The 27,379-nt window shown below is 42.9% G+C and overlaps 1 protein-coding gene across 1 annotated transcript; it reads right to left on the minus strand.

The window, feature by feature from the left end:
* Positions 1-18,961: 18,961 nt before the first annotated feature.
* Positions 18,962-19,846, minus strand: LOC307198962 (small ribosomal subunit protein uS5-like; the record flags this gene model as incomplete). Its single annotated transcript, XM_079946337.1, is given in 2 exon segments — positions 18,962-19,735; positions 19,737-19,846. Coding segments are annotated over 2 exon segments (858 nt in total). The 3' UTR covers positions 18,962-18,987.
* Positions 19,847-27,379: the final 7,533 nt, after the last annotated feature.

The following is a 27,379-nucleotide window of genomic DNA, read 5'->3' on the forward strand; positions in this document are numbered from 1 at the left end:
TGTATCTTTCCAAAGAAGTCCGTGGAACCAACCACAGATGTTTAAGAAAGAAACAGAACTAAGCTAGCTCTTTCCTGGCATGGCAATCTCAGCCTTTGGTTTAAAACAAAACAACAACAACAACAACAACTACTACTGTACATTTCAAATGAAACATCTACTAACATCTGTTAAGTTATTAGTACAACTCTTAGTTACTAGTACAACAGTTAGGGAGACTTGTAGGAAGAAGATGAAAAACTAATAAGTGGTAGAGTTTACATTCACTGAGGGCTTACTAAGACCAAGAATCTTGTGTTCCTCATTTCATTTACTTATTTAATGCTCCCACCAGGGTTGGATTATCTACCCCATTTAGTTATCTTAATAATATCTTAATCCTATCTTATTTACTTAATACTGCTATCAAGTTGGTAAGACACAAAGATTTTAAAAATACGGGCTCTGGAAGCAGGTGTTCTGAGTTTGAATCCTGATTCGGTCCCTTGCTAGCTGCAGGCAAGGGCAGGTTAAACCGAAGCTCCATGCCTCGGTCTCTTCATCCATAATTCAGGATGAGAAGACCAGCTACCCTTTAATACTGACATGTGGAATAAAAGCACATATGGGAAGGGCTGACGGTGGTACTTCATAAATTGTAAGCTCATTGTTTACAGGTGAGGACACTGAGACCAAAGAGGTTCATTTATCTGAACCACACAGCAAGCCAGTGGCAGGTCCAACATTCCACAATGGGTCCCTGTTCTCCTGGCCCAATGGGAAATTTCAGCAATTTTAGAAGTCTTGCTCTACGAGCCAAAGGCTGATTTTTTTCCCCCCACAACGCAGTTGTCTTCAGAGCATTCGTTATACCATTTCAAGTATATTCAGTGGTCCCTTCTCTGTAAACTCCTTACACATGGGACTGTACAAGTTAAGTCAACTTCCATTGCCCTGTGTCCATTGATCTTTGAAGACAGTGTTACCCTGACTGTATAAATGAAGACGATAAGGAAAGGTCCTACGATCTGCCTAAAGTCACATCTAGTGACTGTTGGCCGGGACGCTTGCGTCTTCTTCCAAAAATTCTCTCTCATTATTGATGATGGTGGTGGTGGTGATGGTGAACTTGGGCATCTAATACTCTCCTTACTAAATATGTGAGGCTGTATTAATTTCAAAAAAAATAAGTCCCTAGCTTTATCCTGGCACATGGTGAGGAGATGATGGACATCTCCTAAAACGCTGGCTTACAGCTGAGTCCCTGCCCCATCCAAATAGGAGGATATAAATAGAGGTGAATCTCCCAAATCAGGTTCTTCTCCAAAACGGAGATAAACACATATATTTCACGTCAAGTTGTAAAGAAAATAAAAAATGGATGGCAGAAGTGAAATGGTTTCTTATAAGACTCGACCAGTGGACGCTAGTGCTTGACGCCCACCCGTCTCCTCCACCTGGATTGTGGGCAGAGGTGAGCTAACGGGCCAGGGGAAGGTCATGAGGTGATGCCCACTAGGTGTGATGCACAGGCTTTGTGTCTAAACAGAGGCTGGTACTTATTTATTTGTTTTGTGGACAATGCCTGGGAGGTAGTCAGAGCCTCATCTCATCTGTAATTTTTTTTCTTAGAACCGTATTTTAATTAAATAGGAAAACCTTCTCCATGTTAAAAAATATTTTAAAGGGCTTCCCTGGTGGCATAGTGGTTAAGAATCTGCCTGCCAGTGCAGGGGACACGGGTTCGAGCTCTGGTCCGGGAAGATCCCATATGCCGCGGAGCAGCTAAGCCCATGTGCCACAACTACTGAGCCTGCGCTCTAGAGCCCGTGAGCCACCACTACTTAAGCCCACGCGCCTAGAGCCCGTGCTCCACAACAATAGAGGCCACCGCAATGAGAAGCCCGCGCACCGCAACAAAGAATAGCCCCCACCCACCGCAACTAGAGAAAGCCCGTGCACAGCAACGAAGAGCCAACACAGCCAAAAATAAAAATTAATTAAAAAAAATATTTTAAAAATACGCATCACAAATCTGACTCCATTAGCTTAGACCACTCTAAGTCCCATTTTCCCACTCAACATCCCGACAACCTGGATTCTTTAGGCTGGTACCCAAAGACTGTTGCTACTTCCTGGCACGCAGCTACTTTTCCTGCAAAGAGCTCCAGTAAGCACATTGCTTTCCCATGCATACGTGCTTGTGCTCACGCACTCATGCACACACAAGCAAAAGCCCTTTCCTGCTGTGAGCATGTCCCTCCAATGTACCATGCAGAGACGTTCTCTCTCAGAAACACTTGATGAGCTGGTTGAACAAGCAGATTCCTGGGCCCCATCTGCTTCCAGGACTCCCAGGGTTGAGTATTGGAGGTCCCATCTTTCAGTGAACTTCCTAATTGTGTTCATGGCTTGTTCTCCCTCCAGATCTGACCCTCGTAACATCGGCGGAGCCAATCGTGTGTGCACGAGTGTACGTATACACAAGCACAGACCTACACGTGCATATATCCGTGCATATTCTTACCCTTTCTCATGACAGCCTGTGATTATTTTTTCACACTTAAAGTCAAGAATTAGGACTAAAAAAATAGTCTCTCTAGGGAAGAGATAAAACAATAATTTTTGTTGGAAAACGAAGGTGTTTCTTCTGTTTTTTATTCATTGCTGGATGATACATGTGTGTGCATGCATGGTGATGCACGTGTGTGTGCATGTGTGGTGTTACGTGTTATACACTATATATTACATATTTAGGAAGTTGGTATTTAAATTCACAAGGCGCAGTATTCTCTGAGGGATATGAAATTCTCATTGTACAGTCGCTTAACGTGATGCTTGATACTGGACCAAAGGCCAGGGTTTCTCATTGCTTTTTTGCCGTCCTAAGGAATAGAGATTTGGGGGGTGACCAGGAGCAGTGGCCCCGGGGCACCTTTGAGGAGTCTCCTAGGAGAGCCCAGTCTTAGCTTATATGCTGTGTCCTAATCACTCTCCTGGAAAGTTGGCGGGGGGGAACCAGACGTGTGTCTCTGACTCTTACGGCCTAGGAAATCCAGGCTGCTTTGATCACAGGTATCTGGCCTAGAGAAGGGAATTTACCGACCCTCTCAAAGGGGAAATATTTTCTGGACAGCAAAGTGGTATTGTGATGAAAACACCCAGGGTTCTTTTAAAACTAATGGTGTCATTCCCTAAAGGTAACAAATGTTATAGCTTGTACTGAGGATAAAACAAATAACAAGACCAGCTAACATTGTCTGAATACCATCTCAGCCCGTCTACAAAACAGACATATTTAATCTATATACTATAAACACATAACTGTCTATACAAGGACATGTGTACGAGAGGCATTCAGAAAGTCTCTTAGCCTCTCTGTGCTTCAGTTACAGTCCCTATAAAATGCAGATGATAAATAATACCCACCTCATAGGGTTCTTATGAGAATGATATGCATTCAAAAGTGTGAAGCACTTAGCCTGGCATATGGCATTTTTTCTTTTTAGTAATAAATCATTTCTATATCTATCTGTATAATTTATCTGTGTCCATATATATTGCATACATTCAAATAATATATATTCCATATCTATATGATATGTAACACAATTATACATACAGATGTATGTATAATCTATACAGTTTATACATCCAAAATCTCTTTGTATACACACATGGATACCAAAAGCTTTATAATATGTAATATGTTTCTTTTTATGCATTAGCATAGCTACAATATACCCATTAGTGGACCATAAATATATATGCTAGTTCTTGTAAAGCACATAGATACTGGCAGAGGAAGCAATCAGCAAATGGAACTTATCAACATCATAGTTATTACGATCTCATTTAATCCTCAAGAACTGGCAAGGTAGGTACTATTATTACCCACGCTACCCACCAGGGAGCAGAAGCTTAAGCAAACCTGGTGATGCCCAAGGGATACGGCTCTACATGGTGCAGCCACGCCTTGGGCATCGGCTGTCTGGCTCCAAAGTTCTTGCTGCTCCACGCTGAACAATACTTTACAAACACTTGGCACTTAATCCTTGCGGCATCCCAGGTAAGTAACTTGGCCATGACTTCCTACACTTGTTCAAAAGGTGGAAATCAGGATGGTCCCAGAGTCCGCCTCTGAGAGTGCAGACCACCCTCCCATGATTATCCTCGGGGTCCCCAGCCCGTGCCTGTGACTTTGACATCCCAGCTCTCTGACTGAGGCAGGCAGATGGTGCGTTGCCTGCATGAGGCAAAAAGCCAGGGAGAGCAAGAGAATTCCCCAGCCTCTAAGAAAGAAGAAACAACAGGACCGCGGGTAGAAAACAGAAGAGCAGAGACCCAAGAAGTAGGGTCACGGCGGTGCTGCGGGCAGGTGACGGTTGGAAAGCACGCAGACTCCAGTAACCCTTAAAGGAGAATTAAAAAAAAAAAAGCAGATAGCAATTTCAGATCAGCGCACGAAACCCTCATGCTCACATCCGGAAAGGCAAACTCTCTGCAGCCACACCAGGAAGTTGTCCGGAACTGAAAAACAGGTCAGAGGCACTGCATACAGCTTGACTTTTATCTCCCCCAAACACTCCTAGGCTGCCGAGCAGCAGTGAAATTCATTACTGTAAGTAGGATTTCAGCACCGGAGGACACTGCCGCTCAGCGGGACAGGGCTGTCAGCTAACTGGCCTGCTGCCGCTTTTCCCTTTTTTATTTTCCTAAACTGCACGACTAGATGATGCATTGTTCTTTGGACTATTTCCTTTTTTTCCCAAGCCCTGTTCTTCCCCTCTCCCCCTAAAGACCGAGAGACATCGAGAGACAGAGCACAAGCTTTTGCTTTGTGAGAAAAGGAGGTAAGAAGGAAAAATGAAAAACCCACAAAACTTTCAATGTCAGTTGCAATCTTCTGAGATTGAAATTCAAAATTGTTTGTGCCCTACCTCGTAGAAGAAAAAATCCTCCTTTCTTTTTATCCTTTTTTCCATCATTTAGAAAAAGAATGACTCATGAAAGCTGATATAAACAAATAATAGTGATTTCCATTTGCTCTGAGAGACTTAGACATGCAGTAGCCCGAATGGAAACACGGACAGCAAAATTCAGTGGGTAGAGGTCTTTTGCCTCTTTTTAAAAATTTCTCTCCATCGACATTTCAACTCTGTTATCATCTATCTTCTTCCCAACTGTGCAAACTTAGGCAACTTAATCAGCCCCTCTGGGGCTCAATTTTCATGTGGGTGAAACGAAAGGGTTTTGGCGAGAATTAAATGCGGTGTGTAGCACCGAGAGGTTTGGTTCTGGAAAAGTCACTCACCTCCCACTTGGCAACAAAAATCGAACCCCATGTTAAAAAGTGAGACATTGGATTTTTTAATGGCAGGAGGGAGTTCCAAGCTAGGTTGAATTTGGAGAACCAGGGAGAATGCTCACCTATTGAAACTGTTCTTGGAAACCATCATAGTGCCCTGGAGTCTGCATGCATGCCACCCAGAAAACAGCCCGGAAGACTCTGCTTTGGGTTTGCAGATCCACAAATGCACATCCCCCCCAATGCCAGGCAACACAGCATTAAAGCCTCTCTACCCCAAGTGTGAATCTCAGCGCCTACACTTGGTTGTGGGCCAACGCACTTAACCAAATGAAGCCCCCCTTCCTTGTTAGTAAAATAGAGAAAAATAGAATTACCTTGAAGGGCAGTTGTGAGAAAAGGGTAAGAAAATGCACATAAACTGCTCTGAACATAGAAGATATGCACTAAATATTCACCCCTCCTTTTCTCCTTCATTAGCCTCAATATATTACCATCTAGAAAGTTCTGTTCCTTCCTGGTTTAGAGGATTTAAAGTAAAGCAAAATGGGGACTTCTCTGGCGGTCCAGTGGTTAAGACTTTGCCTTCCAGTGCAGGGGGTGCAGGTTCAATCCCTGGTCGGGGAGTTAAGATCCCACATGCCTTGCGACCAAAAACCCAAATCATAAAACAGAAGCAATATTGTAACAAATTCAATAAAGACTTTAAAAATGGTCCACATCAAAAAGAATATGTTTTAATAAAATAAAATAAAACCAAAAAAACCCCACAAAGTCTTATAGGTACCAAAACCCACCCTCCACAGAGCTTTGGAATTTCAGTGGCTAGTGTTGAGTCAGGGTGACTGGCACGCAGCCTAGACTTTGAGAGCTCCTGCCTTAGATCTCATCGACTCTAGAGGTTCTCATACCCAGCTGCACAGTAGAATCAGGTGGGATGCTTTGGCAAAAATCCATGCCTAAACTTCATTCCCAGGGGTTCTGATTTAATTATCTAGGTGGGCCGGGTTGCCGTACTCTGCGAACTGTTACTAACCCATCCTCATTTTATATACGAGGACCCTGGGGCTAAAAAAGAGGAAGCGACCCACCCCAAGCAGTTAGCTGAAAAATCCAGGATTCCAACCCAGGTCTAAAGGATTCCAATGTCTGTACTCTTTTAACTGCCCTATCAACCCAAAATGATGCTAAAAGGTACTTTCTAATCTCCAAGAGAACTCAAAAGTTGGGAAAGTTAAAGTATCAATTCTAAAATGTAGAGCATGAGGTCAGTCTTTTATCCCAAACTCAGACTGCCTGGGGGAAAGACTTTCCGTATAATGTGAGATTAGCATAGATCCTTTCAGTTGCAGGGGCAGAAGCCCAACTAGGATTGGCTCAACAACAGCAAGAAATATTAAGCCCAGACTTTAGGCATGCCTGACTCCACCAGTATACGATGCTGTCAGAGCTCTATCTTTCTCCATCCCTCCGCTCTCTTTCACATTGTGTTTAGCCCTCATATATTTTTTCATACTTCCAATTGCTCCCTCCGTTTGGTGGGGTAGTTGCCATCTGGCAGCCTTGAACCTATATTGCGTCATCGTAGAAAAACCAGCTAAAGTTATGGCTTCTTGCTCACACAGTGAAACCATGTAGTGAAGACATAGCAAAAGCCAGGGAAGGATTCTGATTGGTCCTCCTTGGACCAATCACTGTGCCTGGGAGGGTTGGGGTGCTCTGATTGGCCAAGTTTGGATTAGCATCCTCATAGAGGTTTCCATTCTTATCGTATAAGACAAGGAACAACCCATCAGGGCATAGGAGTGTGGCATTGCCAAAAAAGGAAAATGTCCCTATGTAGATGAAAACTACAAGTGCATGCGTGCTATAATCCATGACCTTGAATTCCAGCCTTGGGGCTTAATGGCATTATTAAAATGAAAACTTCATCCCAGACATGAACTGAGTAATACTAGCATACTTCATTTCTTCTCCAAACTTTCCTCTTCACGTCGTGTGCTAGTAAAATTGGGGAAGAAACACTGCCTGTAAGACTCCAAAGCATCACTGAAATTTAATTTACTCAACATAACCATGACCGTAGCCATTAAGAATAAGTATTCTCTCCATCTGGGAAAGTGCTAAGCTAACTTTTGAAACCTTGAGAAAATGAAGACCACAGACATTGCCCATCCCGAAATCGCTCTTTTTTAGTTTGACTGCTTGCTGAGCTAATGGCCCACTGACTGGGTTTTAGGCTTTTGAAAGCTGAGTTCTAACATCATACTATCATCTCAGAGATAGCAGCCTGTCTCTAATCAATTTTTTATTTGTTAACTCATTGCTTCTCCTGGATAGAAAAGTAACACTCCTCTTTTTAATATTAAAAATAACACTTTAAATCAGGGCCTAATCCAATGCCAAACTGTTTAAATTCACTACCTCCAAGACCGCTTCGCTTCTGGAGAAATCATGCTCTGAAATAAAGGAGGATGGTACTATGGGGAAAGAGTGACATGCCATATGTATGTTCTTTTTTTTAAAGCCTTTTGCGAGCATAGCGGTAAATGATTCATGTGAAACTGTGTACCGTACATCATGTGAGTTCCAGGAACACATCCACCGAACAGCTGTGCTCCTTTCCTCGGGAGGGGCTGCTCTCAAAGGCTCTCTCTCTCCATCACTCTCCTCTCTGTCCTGTAAGCCTGGTGTGTTGACTCTTGGGGATTTGGAAACCATCAATAAGAGACAGGGCCATGCAAAGACGTTGGGAGTAGGGATGGTGTCCAGATGCCACTCAAGGGAAGCCTTGCACCCAGGGGCTGCTCAGAAGGCCAGGACTGCATCCAGCCAAACTTCTGGGTGTTGTTTACTTGTCTTCCACACACAGAGTGGGAAAAACAAAATATAATAAATAAACTACAGTTGGATGCAAGAAGACCCACCAGGATATGGGATTGACTGGAAGAATAGGAAGCAGAGCGGTGATGACCTAGGGCCAGGGTGGGGATGGGGGTAGAACAGGGAAGGACTACAGAAGGCCACCAGGAAACCCTTGGGGGTTCACTATTTTGATCTGGGTGATGGTTTCGGTGGTATATACATATGTCCGAACTCATTAAATTGTATACTTTGTGTGTAGTATGTAATTAAATTTGTTTTTCTCCTGTTAATCTGCCTTATTTCATCTGTATTGTTAGACCAGCCACAGGACCTAGAAGGGTAGAAAGAAAATGTTTCCTTCCCAACACAGGAAAGGCAACACTTAGAGTCACTGTGTTTATTTGTTCACAGAAGTGGTGATCCCACACTGGCAAACCATGACCCTCCACTGTCCCATCCTGTGTGTAAAGCCAGAATGACCACTGATAGGTGAACAGGAAGACTCTTCAAATAATTAGTTATTGGGTTACAGGAAAGCCCAAACAAACCTTTTGGCCAACCCATGCTCTGCAGATGCCCTACTATGAACAAACCTTTTGGCCAACCCATGCTCTGCAGATGCCCTACTGTGAACTTTTCACCTGTTTTCTACAAGTATGGATTTCGTAACACCTGAGGGATGATAACTGGATTTGTAACCTTATCAGGGTCCCTGGCACTTGCTCGGAGTCTGACTGATCTGGTGTCAAAGCCTGGGTCTCCCATTATATCTCTGGGTGACCCTAGGGATGTCACCTGAAATTCAGGAACCAAAGTTTCCTCATATGATAAAAATAGGATAAATGAAACCGCACCCCCCCACCGGCTATGAAGAGAAGTAAATGATGCAATAAGTAAAATCCATAGCGCTATGCTTCTCACGCATCCGGGGTACAAGAAAGCTTATCGTTATTGCCATTGTGATTATTCTTGTTCCAGGTACTTTCTACAGCCTGATAAATTTGGTGGGTTTGGGGGAAAGGGCTCCTGCAGGAAGAAGATGGTCTTGACATTCCTGCCTTCAGAGGGGGAAAGGGCAGGTTCAGGACTTGTGAGTGATCTAACTCAACAGATATGTACATTTTTCTGACTCCCTGGCATGGCTCTCCACTGGGACAATGTTTCTCTACTGACAGATTTCCAAATGTAACGGGGAAAAAGAAAAAAAAATGTATATATTGTTGCTGAAAAAAAAGAAAAAGAAAGACTTCATTGAAAGCCTGGGGGCATTTCAGAAGCAATGTAATCAAATCCATGTCTCTGCTTGAGAATGAGAGTATTTGAGATGTAGTGTGGGTTGGGTAGGTGGGAGTGTGGACAGAGGAAAACACCGTAAACTTGAAGAGCTATGCGTGTCTCTTGTACCACTTTCATGTCTCACCTTGAGGCACTCTCCTTAAATCCCAGGGCCATACATTTTCCTGAACCTCTCTCCTTGACCGATGCCCCAGATGACACTGACTGCTTAATGCCCAGCTGACCAATGAGGATAAAAATCATTTACATAAACTCACCACATCTGATCTGCCACTTGCCTCTATGAAACTCAGTTTCCTTATCTGAAAAATGGGCAGAGCAATGAAACATATCTCAGAAGGTTGTTTAGAGAAAGAAATGAGACCCTGCCTAGGGAAAGGTAGGTTGTGCTTGACACAAAATGGTATCCTTTAGCCATTATTATTATCAGGGGAGAGAAAAAAGTCTCAGGAGAACTCACATGATAAAAGAATCCACTTCTCAGAAAGAGAACGCTCCTATACTGTTGGTGGGAATGTACATTGGTGCAGCCCCTATAAAGAACAGTATGGAGGTCCCTCAAAAAACTAAAACTAGAGTTGCCATATGATTCAGCAATCCCACTCATGGGCACATATCCAGACAAAACTATAATTCCAAAAGATACATGCACCCCTATGTTCACAGCAGCACTATTTACAATAGCCAAGACATGGAAACAACCTAAGTGTCCACTGACAGAAGAATGGATAAAGATGTGGTACGTATATACAATGGAATCCTACTCAGCCATAAAAAAGAATGAAATAATGCCATTTGCAGCTACATGGATGGACATGGAGATGATCATACTAAGCAAAGTAAGTCAGAAAGAGAAAAACAAATACCATATGATGTCACTCATATACGGAATCTAAATATGACACAAATGAAACTATGTTTGAAATAAAAACAGATTCACAGACATAGAGAACAGACGGGTGGTTGCCAAGGGGAAGGGGGTGGAGGAGGATTGGATGGGGAGTTTGGGCTTAGCGGCTGTAAACTGGTATACATATAATAGATGAACAACAAGGTCCTGTTGTATAGCACAGGGAACTATATTCAGTATCCTGTAATAAACCATCATGGAAAAGAATTTTTTTTAAAGTGGGGAAAAAAAGAATCTACTTCTCAGAACCCATTTTGATGAGACTTTGATAGAGACCTGAGTCAAAATTAAGAATAAGAAGCACACATTTTCCAAATTACTTCGAATTGCCCAAAGATATCTTCTACTTTACTGATGGATAAATATGACCAAAAATGTGTGCGTGTGTGTGTGTTGAGTGAGATTGAGAGATTTCTCACACAAAGTAGATACGATTGAACTGAAACTCAATCTAAATAATTTCCCAAACTCCTACAGTCCAATCAGTTGCCGTATTCTACAAACCAAACTCAAACTGGATATTGTGTTCGGCTTCTAATGTCTTGAGCATTTTCTCAAATCTAAATTAGCTATTAAGAATAAAATAAAGAAATATGCAAGTAAATTAATTAAATAAGCAAAGCTCTTGGCGACTAAGATTTCTTCCAAAGGAACATTATAAGTTATTCCAGGTGACACTCTCCAGTCTTTGTCTTATAAATATTCATTCATTCAATAATTTTTAATGAAGCACCTACGATTAAAAGTCCAATATAGTACTCATGCCTCTTAATAACCTGGCCCCATTTAACCCCTTCTTCCCCTCTCATGAGTTCCAGGATTTAGTTGTACCAAATAACTTAATCCACCAAATACTCCAAGGCTTACTTTCACCCATATGCCCAATTTCTTTTGCTTACAGGGTAAATTCTTACACACTGTTAAATTCTCAACTTTGAACTATTAAAAAGAAAATAGCTTAAGTGACTCAAATAGAGCAAAAGACTTGACTCGGCTAATATGCTTCAGGGACCATCTGAACTTGGTAACTCAAGGCAAGGTTGGAATTCTATAGGGTGAGGACAAGGGAGGGGTACATGACTTCAGGAACAGATTGGACATGTAACAGTTTTCACCTTTAACTTCTGTAAAGGTATGGTTGGAAAAGTTAGAGATTTTTCTATTTTATCATGCCTCTTGTGCAGGAGTGTTAGTGATCCCACTCTGATAACTATCCAACAGTGCATTAAAGAGATTGCAAGCCTTGAAATCTGTCAGTCAAGTTCAGGAAGAGGAGAGGTGGAAAAAATAGGGAGGAGAAAAGATTCAAGGGTCACAGTCAAGGGGAATGCTCTATTGTGCCTATTTTGTTTTACAGTTCTCCTCTTGGTTAAGTTTAACACCTTTCATTGTTGACTAAATGGGTTAGGAGAGAAAACAAGGTTACAGGGATGTATAGGACTGAGGAACAGACCAGAGTTGGTTGAAGGGGCTGTTTGTTCTTTGATCTTTAACTCCTCAATCATAGCTTGCATCATCTGTCTGGACAGGGCAATACTGTTGATCTTAATTAATCATGATGGAATATACTTGATGAGGGTTATTTCTAGCAGGAGGAAAAGAAAAAAAAGATCCCTAGCCCTTGGGGGAAAAAATGCACATCCAGGACTGTAGCCCTCTTGGGACTAACCGGGAAAAAATATCCCTTCCTCAGCCACCTAAAGCTGATCCACGAGTCCAAGAAGCCAAGACCGTGTTGTTCATTTGACAAATGTTCTGGTTGGCTTCACAGATGGTGATTCAACAAAAAGATACCAGAAAGTTTTCTGGGAATGTACGCAAAGCAATCATCACTGATGACGTTGCATGGGTCTCCTGTAGATACCAGGAGGCTGTCCAATGTCGGCTGATGATGGGAAACTGCCTTCTGGAGTCCCTGCATTTCTCAAGCAACTATGTCAACATTTGTACTGGCAATCTTGGTAGCTTGTGTGACTTGATAAATGATAACAAATATCTCACCAAAAAAATCTGCAACTAATATTGAAGTTACAGTGAAAATTCAATGCTTCCTTCCAAAGATTAGGCAAAAAAAAAAGGATGTCTGCTTTCATTGCTTCTATTCAATATCGCATTAGCGGTCCTAACAAGTGTAATAAAATAAAATAGAATAAAAGTTATAAAGTTTGAAAGGAAGAAATAAAACTCTACTCACAGATGACAGGATTTTACATGTAAAAAACCTAAAGGATTCTACAAAAAAAATAGATAAATTCTAGAATAAACAAGTAAATTTAGCAAGTTGTAAAAGATAAAATTAATATACAAAAATCAATTGTATCTCTGAAAACTAGCAAAGAACAATTGGGAAAAATATCATTTACAAAATATAAAAAATGCAAAATATAAAATACTTATAAACTTAACAAAAGACATGCACCAAAAACTGTAAGATATTGCTAAGAAGGATTATAGAAGACTTAAAATATGGAAACTATGCAATGCTCAGGTATTAAAAGACTCAATAGTACTAAGATGTCAATTGTTTCTGCATTTATTTACAGATTCAGCATAATATTTTTCAATATCCATAAAAACATTTGTAGAAACTGACATGATGATTCTAAATGTATATTGAAATGCAAAAGACTAAGAAGAGCTTGAACAATTTTGAATAAGAACAATTTAGAGGAAAAAAAAGTTGAAGGATATACTCTAATTGGATTCAAGATCTACCATAAATTGACAGTAAGAGGATAGACATACAGACCAGTAGAATAGAATAGAAAGTCTAAAAATACATATGTGAACAAATGGTTTTTGACACAGGTGACAAAGCAATTCAATAAGAGTGTTTTCAACAACCCCTGATATTAAACAAAACAAAAATCTTCACCACTCCCCCACTCTTATTGGTTGAGCTAGATCACAGACTTATCCCAAAAGCTAAAACAATATTCTAGAAGAAAACATAAGAGAATATCTTCATGACCTTGCAGTAAGCAATGATTTCTTAGAACACAGAAATACTAACTATAAAAGAAAAAAAACAGAACCTGATCAAAATTTTAAATGTCTGTTTATCAAAGGGTGCTAAACATATCATAAATAGGCAAAACGTTGACTGGGATAAAATATTCATATAAATATATGTGACAGGGCTTCCCTGGTGGCGCAGTGGTTGAGAGTCCGCCTGCTAATGCAGGGGACACGGGTTCGAGCCCTGGTCTGGGAAGATCCCACATGCCGTGGAGCGGCTAGGCCCGTGAGCCACAACTACTGAGCCTGCGCGTCTGGAGCCTGTGCTCCGCAACAAGAGAGGCCGCGACAGTGAGAGGCCTGTGCTCCGCAACAAGAGAGGCCGCGACAGTGAGAGGCCTGCGCACCGCGATGAAGAGTGGCCCCTGCTTGCCACAACTAGAGAAAGCCGTTGCGCAGAAACGAAGACCCAACACAGACAAAAATAAATTAATTAATTTAAAAAAATTAAAAAATATATATATATATGTGACAAAGAACTTACATGCTGAATACATTAAAAAGAAAAAGCTCATACAACCCAATTTTTAAAAATGGGCAATAGATTTAATCATATACGTCACAAAAGAAGGTATACCAAAGGTCAATCAACTCAAGAGAGAGTGTTGAACATCATTAGTTACGAGAGAAATGCAAATTAAAAGAAATATGAGCGCTTCTGGAAGGATGAGCATATTTCTATCTTTATAGGCATATGGGTTATACAGGTACGGGAATTTGTCAAATGTGGTCGATCTGTGATCACACACTGTGCATTTCATTGTGTATAAATTATACTTCAAAAAAAACCACCTTGGTATATTTTTAAGAGGCATTTCAATGTTCTACAGGTCATCAACCCTCAGAAGAATCAAAATGGAATTTCTGAGCATTGGTTCACATTCTCATCTCTTATTCTAGCTGAAGGTCTGAACAATGTGTTTGGTGCTTAGAATAATGAAATACAGTCCCCAACTTACAATGGTTAGACCCAGCATTTTTCGACGTTATGATGGTGCAAAAGCAATGTGCATTCAGTAGAAATCATATTTCAAATTTTGAATTTTGATCTTTTCCCCAGCTAGCAACATGGAGTCTGATTTTCTCGTGTGATGCTGGGTGTGGCAGTGAGCCCCAGCTTCCAGTCAGCCACGAGATCTCAAGGGTAAACAACCACTACCCTTACAACCATGCTGCACCCATACAACCATTCTGGTTTCCACTTTCAGGACAGCATTCAGTAACTTCCATGAGACAGTCAACACTTTATTACAAAGTAGGCTTTGTGTTAGATGATTTTGCCCAACTGTAGGCTAATGTAAGTGTTCTGAGCATGGTTATGGTAGGCTAGGCTAAGCTATGGTGTTCAGTAGGTTAGGTGTATTAAATGTATTTTTTTAATTCTCTATATTAAGCACTTTTATGCATACTTTCTTTTCTTTAAAATAATTTCTATAGATTTATTTATTTTTGGCTGCACTGGGTCTCCGTTGCCGCACGCGGGCTTTCTCTAGTTGCGGCGAGCAGGGGCTACTCTTTGTGGCGGTACGCAGGCTTCTCATTGTGGTGGCTTCTCTTGTTGCGGAGCACGGGCTCTAGCCGCGTGGGCTTCAGTAGTTGTGGTGTGCGGGCTCAGTAGTTGTGACGCACGGGCTTAGTTGCTCCGTGGCATGTGGGATCCCAGGGAAGTCCCTTAAATGCATTTTTGACTTTTGAGATTTTCAACCTTCAGGATGTAACCACAACATAAGTCAAGGAAGACTAAAGTCAGAAGGTCAGAATGTCATTTCTGTGATGGGACTGTAGTGAAAGAGATTCCCTTTTGAAGCTGGCAGAGTCATCCTTTATTAGTCTGGGAAGAGGGCTAGAAGTTGTGCCCATCAGTGGGTACTCTTGCTGAAATATAAGTGAACTCTTCCCCAAATTTACAAAGAGGTTGAAGGCAATTCACATAACTTGTCTGTCGTAAATATTCCTTCTGCCTTCAGATGACCTACAAAAAACCTCTACTGAAAGTTGATGAGTCTGTTCTGGCTCTACCTCTTTGCCAAGAAATCATATAGAAGAGAAATCAACCCATAAAAGTTAAAAAAAAAATAGACTGGGGGGGCGGGTACAGATTGTAGAAGATTTAGAACTCTATTCATACCCAGGATGACTTATTTGGCTCTGAGCACGCTCCATAAAAAATACAGTGTTATTTTCATACATTAGTTATAAGACAAACTTTCCCAAAATGATGCAGCTCGTTAGCTAAGGATATTTCTCAGTAGATTTGTTATATTAAAAAGGCGCTGTGTCTACTATGCTAATCAACTATGTTGTACTAAAACTCCACATAGATTAATTAAATGCATTACTTGCCAAAAGGAATGTGATGTACATACAGCGCGCGCACACACACACACACACACACACACACACACACACACACGAGCCTTATAATAATGGAAGGGTGTAAATTACTAAAAGTCCTCTCTCCCTGAGCCAAATGCTTTTTTAGTTCCTGCCTACATGATTTTAAACAGAACTGAATGAAACAATCCCTTCACAGCTGAGCTGAACACTTCTGCAAATAACAGCACGATGATATGCTTGTGTCTCTGGGTCTAAAAGCACTTTAGGTGTCTGGCACTAGGGTGAACATTTGCTTCAGATTTTAGTTTTAACCTGGGATTGTAGAAATGAGTCTGTCACCTGCCCTCACCATCTCTCCAAGAAAAATAAATGTCCTAAATGAACTCTTTGTGCCCACCAAACCCCCAGCCCATCCAGGGCAAATACTCGCGACTTGAGTTTAAGAACCTGTAAGAGAAAGAACTAAGGTCACTAATCATTCCCTACTCCTCCCTTCCCCTAAAAATAAGTTGATCAGGCAGCTGGATTGTTAAGAATCATCCTTTGCAGTAAAACTCCACCCCTCACTCAAGGCACACAGAGGGAAGAAGACCCCAGAGATGGGGCTGGACAGGGCAGAGACACTAGTTCCCGCATTTCTTTGTCACATCCTTGTTGAATGACTTTGGACAAGCTAGTTAATCTCCCTGTGCCTAGTTTTCTCCTTTGTAACTGAGACTGTTGTGAGGGTTACATGAGTAAATTTCTGGCAAGTGCTCAGAGCCGCCTACCACAGAGGGCTAAAACATTCTTAGCTTCTGCAATCCCGAATGCCTTAGCCTCCCGCTCTGTTCCGTAACCTACATGGTCTCTAGAAGACCTCCCAGCTCTAGCATCCCAGGACCATTTGGCCATTCACTGCATTCACTCCCCCAGGCCACCATCCCCACCCCAAATCTCACACCTGGAAGCTTACAGAAGTCCCCTTCTCTGAGTCAAATGTCACTCCACCTACTTCCAGGATACAGCTGGTATCATTTCCTGATTGCAGGAAGTGATGTTGCTGTGTTTAAGAACGTAAGATTTGGGGGTTTCCCTGGTGGTGCAGTGGTTAAGTATCCGCCTGCCAATGCAGCGGACACGGGTTCGAGCCCTGGTCCAGGAAGATCCCACATGCCACAGAGCAACTAAGCCTGTGCGCCACAACTACTGAGCCTGCGCTCTAGAGCCTGAGAGCCACAACTACTGAAGCCCGTGCGCCTAGAGCCCGTGCTCTGCAACAAGAGAAGCCACCGCAATGAGAAGCCTGAGAAGCCTGAGTACTGCAACCAAGAGTAGCCCCTGCTCACTGCAAGTAGAGAAAGCCCGCGAGCAGCAACGAAGACCCAACGCAGCCAAAATAAATAAATAAATTTATATATTAAAAAAAAAGAACATAAGATTTGGAATGAGACAGAACTGTTTTCGTTAATCAGCTTTGTAATTTTTCAAGAGACTTTGGGAAGGCATCTCAGAGCCTCAGTTTCCTCTTTGGTTAAATGGAGATAATAAGAGTTCTGGCATCAGAGTGCTATTGGAAGGATTACATTTTCTACATGTGAATGTAGAAAATATTTGGCACCGTGCATTTTAAGCAGTCCCTAAATAATTTTAAAATACATAATAATAGCAGTGGTAGCACTGCCAAAAGAAATAAGTATTCATGCACTCCAGACAGAAATAAAAACATAGAAATTTAAGGAAATATAAATACCGATGCTTGAAGGGATGACAGGTAGTATAATAAAGTATTGAACCCAATTCTGTCATTCTATAGCTTTGTGACCTTGGGCAAGTTTCCTGTGAGCCTCAATTTCCCTATTTGCAAAATTTATACAATGTCACCTACCGTAAGCATTGGGCGCTTATCATGTAGGATGCATGAGCTATATGGAATCTGATGTAGTTAGTCTCAAGGACATACTTCGGTCCACTGCTGTCGGTCCCGTGCCATGTATGGCTTAGGGTTTCCATGTGGGAATAACTTCCTGGCATACAGTCATTACTGAAGGATCCACTGACATTGGTGAACAGCAAGAGCAGGAAACACTGACATGTAAAATCAAAGAGTAAACTTTCTGGAACGTGGACAGGAGCGCATAGGAGAAAAGGGGTTATGAACAAATCAGTCAGTCTTGCTGGCTGTTCTTGCCCCGTTACAAGGGTGTGTTCATCGCCCTTTCTGCTGCTCATCATAAGTCATTCTTGAAAGTAAAATAAGCACTAATGAGTTTACATGCATAGCATATGCAAATACTATGAGTGGTGTTCCAAGAAATAGCAAATTTTGGAAGCAAAATAAATCGTTAAATAGTCCATTTCAACGTGTAATTCTTCGTAGGGCTGTGAATCTTGCTAGGAGCTATAATCACTGCATTATTCAAATACTATCCAATAATGTGCACTTGTGTATTCCAGGGTTTGAATATTCACTGTAGGCTACAGAGGTTTGTAAGACAAAACATACTTGGATAGATATATAGAGATAGATAGAAAGAAAAATAGATATGGATAGATGATAGATAGATATAGATAGATAGATAGATAGATAGATAGATGATAGATAGATAGGATGATTCATCTCTAAGGGAAGGGGCGGGCTTCCCTGATGGCGCATTTGTTAAGAATCTGCCTGCCAGTGCAGGGGACACAGGTTCGAGCCCTGGTCTGGGAAGATCCCCACATGCTGCAGAACGACTAAGCCTGTGCACCACAACTACTGAGCCTGCGCTCTAGAGCCCGTGAGCCACAACTACTGAAGCCCGCGCACCTAGAGCCCGTGCTCCACAACAAGAGAAGCCACCGCAGTGAAAAGCCTGCACACCGCAATGAAGAGTAGCCCCCGCTTGCCACAACTAGAGAAGGCCCACGCGCAGTAACAAAGACCCAATGCACCCAAGAATAAAAATAAAAAAAAATAATTTTTTTTAAAAAAGGGAAGGGGCACATATATGAAACAACATGAGCCCTGACACCCAACTTTGGGTGTTAAAACCACCCCAAGACGTGTTTGGTCTCTTCTTTAACAATTTGACCAATGACAATGCAAAAGGAAAGGCATTTTTCCATGTCTGGACCATTTTGTCACAAAAGAAAGATCAGGATATTGGATTGGGCACTGAATGTCTTGCGCTTTAAAGTTTCAACTTAAGAATGATAATTTTAAAATACTAAACATCTGAGGAATTATCTCTCCATTTTAAAAGTGATTTTTTTTTTAAACTGGCTTCACTCACTTTATTTTTCTCATAGAAAACTATGTTGTGGCTACCGCTGGAGCATGGGTCCTCTGCATGGAAACTCTGATGTGGGCCTTTACAAGATGGTCAGTGAATTCCTGATACGGAGACTTGGTGAACACCGTCTCTTTCCAGAGATCAGGAGTGAGATAACTGTAGGTCTTGGAAATGGCATCGAAAGTGGTCTTGGCCAAGTTGCCCAGCGTGGCGGTGCAGCCCCTGGCAGAGGTGTAGCGGTCATCAATTCCAGCCATCATCAGTGGCTTCTTGGGCACAGGGGCTGAGATGATGCCAGTGCCCCTGGGGGCAGGCATGAGGCGCACCAGCACAGAGCCACAGCGGCCAGTCACCTTGCAAGGGACAGTACGGGACTTGCCAAGTTTGTTCAACCAGGAGCCTTGCCGCACGGGGACAATGGAGAGCTTGGCCTGAATGACGGCCCCACGGATGGCAGTGGCTACCTCCTTAGAGCACTTGACACCCAAACCAACATGTCCGTTGTAATCCCCAATAGCGACAAATGCCTTGAACCCAGTCCACTGGCCAGCACGGGCCTGCTTTTGCACAGGCGTGATCTTCAAAACCTCGTCCTTGAGGGATGCGCCCAAGAAAACGTCAATGATCTCAGGTTCTTTGATGTGCAGAGACAAGAGACAGATCTCCTCCAGGGACCTGATCTTCATGTCCTTGACCAGGCGGCCCAGCTTAGTGATGGGGAGCCACTCCTTGCCCTTGGCCTCGCCTCCACGAGCTCCGTGGCTTTCAGCCCTGGCCCCGGACGCCGCTGACAAAGCCTCCATGGAAGCCACCGCTGCGTCCCATTCCAGGGCCCCCGGGGCCTCCGGGCCCATCGGCAGCACTGACATCATCCGCCATTTGGCATCTTTACGGAGAAGAAGAGCTAAAAGTGATTCTTATTTGAAATTTATTTTTGCTGATGATTTCTATGATGAAATGTCTGTATCAGGAACTCTTACATATTATTGAAATATCTAATCTTGTCACAATATATCAGTTCCTAAAAATGCATGATAATGCATTTTTGTTACAGAAAACCTCTAAGCCATCTCCTATAACCCTATCGGTGAAAAAAAATTATCCACTTTTTATCATGATGGTCATCTGTTATTGTTTTTAAAAAACACATAATAGCGTTATAAGAAGTATAGAACGACCTATGGGAAATTCCTGAGGATTTCTAGGAATTTCATCTTCTTTTTCCCCAAGTCCCTAAGATGAAGCTATTGAGATTAAGTCATATGTTCACCTAATAAGTGTTCATTTTGCACAAGCTGGGTTGTCTATGGTGAGAACCAGCTTTCCGTCTGATGGTAGAGACAGGCATTAAATAAATGTAAAAATAAGAATTAGAAATTGTGCTGGACATGTGCAGTAGAAACTGTGATGGGGACGACAGCTCGGCTCACAAATGTTCCCCAGCGACTGACTGCGTTTGTGCTGCCTCCTCCCCTTCTCCGCGGGGAGGGCTCTGTCACAGGGTCAAATGGAGCAGCAGGCCCCCACCTCCTCACCCAAGTGCAGACACCTGATGCAAACTGGCCAATCAGAATGCTCCATATGCTGGACCCCAGTGATTGGTCCAGAGGTGGTCATGTGACTGAAATGTGGGCCTCACGGTCCTTTCCTGGGGTTTTGGGAGCTGGAGCTTAGAAAGAGGGTCCTTCCCTTTTCTTCTGAAAACTACGCAGCTGAGAGCCCAGAGCTCTAGCAGCCATCGTTCCAGCCCAAGGATAAAGCTATTATTATTTGAGAGGTCAAGTGCTCATACACAGAAAGGTGAAGGATGAAAAAAGAAGAGAGAAGATTGATCCCATTCTATTCTGTTTCCTATCATGGTTCCCATTATTACATGAACCACTCAGCCTTTCTTTTAACTGAATGCAGACAAAATTAGGCTTCTGCCAACCCAGATATTTTTTACCAATAAAGAATCAGGGAAGTATCACATGCCATGAAAGAGAACCAGAGGGCCCAGGTGCACTCTTTGGGACGTCTACATCCAGTGGGGGAGAAGGCAAGCAGACCGTGATGTGGTGATGTGCTCCTACTGACAGAAGCGCAGGTTACTGAGACTAAACGAAGGGGCGTCCCTGTCGGGTATAAGCTCCCACTCTGTGCTTCATTTCTGGGCCCTCACTGAGAACTGGCCTCGTGCCAGCGCTAGGAAGATACACCCACAATTCCTTCAGCTCTTGCCTCTGTAGAGGCTCGGGGGCCTTCAGTGAAGAGTTTCTGAGCCTCGAAGTTTGAAGAAATGCACCCGTATATGGCGGTCGGAGCCATCCCGGGGCATAAAGGGGGAGGCCCTGGAGGTAGGAACTGAGCCCCAGAGGCCTGCCTTTGACCAATTAGAAGACATTCCACTTTGCTCCCCTTTGTTATTCACTCACTCGGGATGACTTGGTTTCAAGGTGGCCCTTTAGAGAGCTGGGCAAGCTTTCAGGCCGGCTTCTTTGTGAACAGTTTCGGCTGCCCAAACCAAACGTGAAACAAAGCCGATCTCGGTGCTCCGGCTTAATGGGAAACCTGAGCCATCTGTGGGTGTTCCTTCTAGTTGATTTGCTTCTCTGGCAAGTATTAAACAGCCCCTTCAAGATCCAGAGAAATTATGGAAATAGGTATTAACATTAAAATCAGAGTACAATTAGAACATTTCACTGCATAATTGTTTGGCAGGACCTGCGAGGAAACAGAGGATTTCCAGCTCTGTGATTTATTGCTCACAGGTCTGACTTTTCAGAATCTCCAGGGCCAGAAACACAGTCTGGGAGTGGGGCCCCTGACATGACAGTACAATTGGACCATGGTTAGAAACTTATACCGTCATTGTCTGATTCCTGGCAAACCTTCTTTTGAGCGGTCGCATCGGCTTTACGGAAGCCAACCAGAGCTCAATCCAGATGAAGGGAACATGCAGAGATGTCGGAGAAACCTTTGTGCCATGCTCCCGTGTCTTTGTCAGAAAAAGTATTCTGCGTCCGCTTGTAATTAGCACTACGACAGGCGTCAGAGAAAATGGCTAATTGCTGACATGGCCCACAGTGCTTTGTAAGTAAACACCATATTGGAATAGACATGCAAGTAATTGCACAACACTCCAATTAAACATGTTCAAAATGAAAATGGGGATGGGGTTAAGGTATCAGAGCTGCACTGCCAAAATCCTATTTTTTTTTTCTCTAAGAAATAATAAATGACTCACCTCTTGAATGTCACCAAGCTGTTTCCAAGCATCGCTTGGCTCCAGGCCTGAGGCTACACTGTTTCTGGGAAGTTTTGAGTTGCTGGACCAAAAGCCTCTTATATATATTCCAGACCCAACGTCTTCCTTGGCTCTGGTAGCATATATTATGGACGAGGCTTACATTCCTTCTTACCAGGTCACAGCCCCACACCCCAGCTTCTGCAGGTTTTTGCTGCTCGTCACTCAGAGCTGTACCCTTCCCTGCAAAATGAACTTCACTGGTAGGAGCCACCGCCTTGAGGATGCTTAGAGGACTGTGCACACTTTCCCACCGGAGTGATGCTCACGCAATGTCTAAGTGATGTGTGTGTCTCTCAGCCCAGTCCCCTTTCCTGGTGGTGGGAAAACTTGCTGGTACAACCAACAGTCCAGAGATCCTTGTGGGATCAGTTGTGGCTAGGCTTCTCCAGAAACCCCATCTCTGTCTAGCCTTCTGCCTTTCCCTATTCTCCTTCCCTCATCCTTTTGTAAGTTTCTCTGCGTTCCTTCACTCAATAAGTCACTTGCCCAGGAAGAGAAGGGAAGCCAGTGTAAGACGACTATCATTTATCTTAACATTGAGGTTTGAACTAAGTATGGTAGACTTTCATTTTGTTTGGTTTTTTTCATCAGGGTGGACATCACAGAAATGCAACAGAAAGTGATTCTAGAAGTTTCAGAGGCAAAGAAAAACAATAAAGTGGGCTGAGGATTGGAACTCCATATTTGGGGACACAGCAGTCAGCTCAACTAAGCAAGTATTTATTCAGTGCTTTAAGCAAGTCAAGACAGGCACATAAGAATCAGGCATCCCATGGGCTTCCCTGGTGGCGCAGTGGTTGTGAGTCCGCCTGCCGATGCAGGGGACACGGGTTCGTGCCCCGGTCCGGGAAGATCCCACATGCCACGGAGCAGCTGGGCCCGTGAGCCATGGCCGCTGAGCCTGCGCGTCCGGAGCCTGTGCTCCGCAATGGGAGAGGCCACAGCAGTGAGAGGCCCGCGTACCGCAAAAAAAAAAAAAAAAAAAGAATCAGGCATCCCAAATGTAGTTTCTGCCCCTGAAGGAGTGAATTATGTCCTGAGGTAGATGGACACACAAAGAAATAAGATGACACCAACATTTATTGAGCACGTACTACATGCCAAATATTACACCTTTGTAAGACACTATTGAATTGAATTCTTATGAGAAGGCTCTGGAGTGATTTATATTGTCACCACTTTGCGAATGAAAAATAAATAAATAAATTAGGTTTACAGAGGTTAAGCCACTCTGCCAATGTCACTCAGCTAGCAACTGTTGGAAATGTGGCCATCAGGAGCCCTGGCAGGTTTATTAACAAGGGAATGATGAGATTAGATGAGGCACAGAGAGGTTACAGAAGAGAAAAGATGGTCTCACAGCTCTAAGTCCCATGAACAGGACAGCAGACCCAGAAGAGGACAGAAGCATTTCACTGTGTAATATCCAAACTGGCTCACATCACTGATGAGCCAAAGACACTGGCAAAGCTTGTCTGCTTCGCTTTCAACGTTAGAGTCTCGTTGCTTCTACTGGGAAAACTAATAACATAACAAATGAAACTATTGTTCAGTTTCATTAAAAATAAATCTGATAAGATGGGCAGAATTGAATTAACCAATCTCAACTGAGTTCTCATTATTGGAGCAAATGGAATATTCTCTCTAATAGAATAAGTCCTGGTTCATTTTGGCTGGTCTGAGCCGCTCCTTGCTATTGCTCTGGTTTCCAGCCTTTGGCTCTAGGCATCCTCACGCTCATGTTAGTATTATCAGGTCAGCGTAATTGATCAGCATACTAGATCTGGCAAGGGTTCTGGATGGATCAGCATAACAGATGCAAGGGCTTCGGTTACCCCTGGCAGAGGAAAACTGTACTCCCTTCCAAGGAAGTCAGATTTAGGACCCTAAAGCTCACAAAAGAGAAAAGGCCCTTATTCCACACAGGGTGAGGTTGGGCTCGAATCCTGTGATGAACTGCCCTTGGAGTCAGAGATGGGGAAAACAGACATTCACTGTGCCCGCTTCTCTTGGCTGGCTCTAATTGAAGTAAGTGCCAGCAATGCTTCTATTCCTCTGCGCTGGCGGAAGTTCAAAGGCTCAAGACTGAATAGCAAAGAGGCGCGTGCAGGTATTTTTGTGGATCCACGCAGATACACACAAAGGCACATGCACATTCGCATCATTTTCCCAACAAAAGGGATTTGACACAGCTTATAAATAAACACAGAAACACAAGATGGAAAAACCGAAGAAATCGAGATCAAATATAGAACAGAATGGAGAAATAATATCGACTGATTAATAAAATATAGCTCAGACTGGGTGGCTGAATCAGTTTTTGGAGGGGAACTGTCAATTTTGCTCTAAACCCACTAGTGAACGTGGAAACACACACACACACACACACACACACACACACACACACACACGCTTACATATAATCAGTTCATGATTTGTGTCAATCACTGGATGAAACCAAACAGGTGTTAGGAGAAACACAGTTTCTTCCGGTCCTAATGACTGAAAGCATTTTTTTAAATTGTGCAAGTGCTTGTCAGGAGGAAACTGAATTAAAGTGTGAATGAATGAATGAATAAGCAACCGATGTGTCATAGATGGCCACGCCATGAAAAGTCATCCTTGTAATGACATTTCATGGAGTATAATCTGTAAAAATACTGAACCACTATACTGTACACCTGAAACTAATATAATATTGTGACTCAACTATACTTCAATAAAAAAGTCATCCGGTGCGACCTCTCCAGCCCCCGACAATTCCAGTGCTTGGAAGCCTCCTCTTAGGGAGCCAGTGATACAGCCCACACTGCTTTCTGAGACAGACTCTGCTCTGAAGTTCTGTCTGTTGAGGTGCATTTCTGTCATTACAGCAACACAGTTTGGGGTGGGTCTGTGTGTAAAGGAAGAAATACAGGCTTTGTCCTCAGATCTGAGTTCAAATTGTGCATTTGCTGCTTTCCAGCTGAGTGACCATGGGGATGTGACATCACCTCTCTGAGTCTCTGTTTCCGCATCTACGACACAAAGGTTCCTAGCAGCCATTGGACCACAAGGATTAGATACAAATGTGTGAGTTTAGTGTCTGGTTGCATGTAGGTGAGCCATGTGGGTTTATTCTTTCAGTTCACTCACAACATGTTGATTAAACATACGTGAGCCGCATCTAGGGACTAAGAATGCCTTTCGATTTGTATAAACGAGGCAGGTCAAGCTTCTCACCTACCAGAGTTGATGAGACCCTGTATGGGCCGGTTTCATTCATGTTGTCCACGTACAGAAACTTCACACACATTTACTAACAAGCTTGCCTCTGCAATGAGAGCGGTTGGGTGGCATCTTTTTATTCTCATTGTCTGGTCTGAGTCTGACAAACCTTCTGTTTCTGTTTAGTCGGGAAGCTAAACACAGGACAGTGGATTGCACACTGGCTGGGTTGGCTGGGAGTCTAGCCCTATGAAGATCTGACCTCAAATTAGCTCTTCATCACTTTGCTGTGGTTTAGATAAACCCCAGTGGGATTGCTCTGCTCAGTTGCACTACTGGCAATTTCAGTAAAATAAATGTTTTAGTTTTTATAATTTAGTCCCAGACAGCCAAGAAGGTAGTTTTCCCTTGAAGTTTCTCCTAATAATTACAAAAGGAAAGAAATGAGACAAAACAATCTGGGTCAATAGTATCAAAAGGTACCTCTCCACTAGTTTTTTTTTTTAAACATGAAAAAAGCCTCTGTTTGGTTATTGAAGGATTTAACTTAAGTCCTCCATGGGTGATACCTAAATAAAGAAATAAATTTTGGCTACATTGTGATGTAGTGTAGACAAGTTATGGAGGCAACTGAAGAGACTTCAGTTTTCAGTCTATTTCCCTATTAGGACTCCTCTGTGTTTCAGACTTTGGAATTGATATGTTTGCAGCCAGGTGAAGACCCATACATGGAACTAGGAATAAGTATAATCATGATGCTGGGGATAATGATAAAGATAACAACTCTGAAGATGATAAAAGCTGCTACTTATCAAGCATGTTAGATTTGAGGAAGCGCACACTGAGAAGCTTTACAGTGTTCAGACCCCCTCACCAACCCTGGGATTGGCACCACGATGAGAAATCTGATTCACAAAGACGTCAAGTAAGTGGTTCAAGAGAGGGCTGCTAGTAAGGCTAAAAGTGAAGAATAACTAACTCTCTACACCAACTTCCATTGTCAGACTTGCCATTGGCTCATTTCAGGACCTTGGGCAGGTCAACTTTCCTCTTTGGACGTTGGTTCCCCATAGGTAAAAAGAAGAGTTTGGGCTACCAGATGGTTAATTCCCTTCCACCTGTGACAAATAATGATTTAGAGTTTCTTTCAGCTTCTGTGATGCAATTAAAGTGGGCTGTCACCAAGCTTAAACGTTTTCAGTCATCCAGATTCAGAGTAACCATTAGATGTTAGGAAACAATCCATTATTTTAAAAATTTGGATTCCCTCACCATATGGAAAAGCATATGGGGCGCGGTGCTATTTTCCAGTACGGGAAGTTTTCCTTCTGAGGCAAGAAAGAAGCCCAGGACTTCCCTGGTGGCACAGTGGTTAAGAATCCGCCTGCCGATGCAGGGGACATGGGTTCGAGCCCTAGTCTGGGAAGATTCCACATGTCGCGGAGCAACTGGGCCCATGCACCACAACTACTGAGCCTGCGCTCTAGAGCCTATGCTCTGCAACAAGAGAAGCCACCGCAATGAGAAGCCTGCGAACCGCAGCGAGGAGTTGCCCCCGCTCACCACAACTAGAGAAAAAGCCTGCGCACAGCAATGAAGACCCAATGCAGAGAAATAAATAAATTTATAAAAAAGAAAGAAAGAAAGAAAGAAAGAAGCCCAGATCTTTGCAAGACTTGATGAATATAATGAGATCAGGGAGAAACCAGAACCCAAGCTTAAGCTACACTTGGAATATTTCCTTTACTAATGCACATCCACACTGGTTTTGGGGTGAATTTCCAGGCTTTATTTGTGAGCTTGAAGTAAATTGTGTATTTACTTCCATTGTAAATTTACTTCACCAGCTTCCAGAAACAAATCGCTGACTCTTGCTCTTGTTCTTTCTTCAATGCACCTCTGTTGCTTTCTCCCTT

Source organism: Stenella coeruleoalba, assembly GCF_951394435.1.
Source record: "Stenella coeruleoalba genome assembly, chromosome: 15".
Taxonomy (NCBI): domain Eukaryota; kingdom Metazoa; phylum Chordata; class Mammalia; order Artiodactyla; family Delphinidae; genus Stenella; species Stenella coeruleoalba.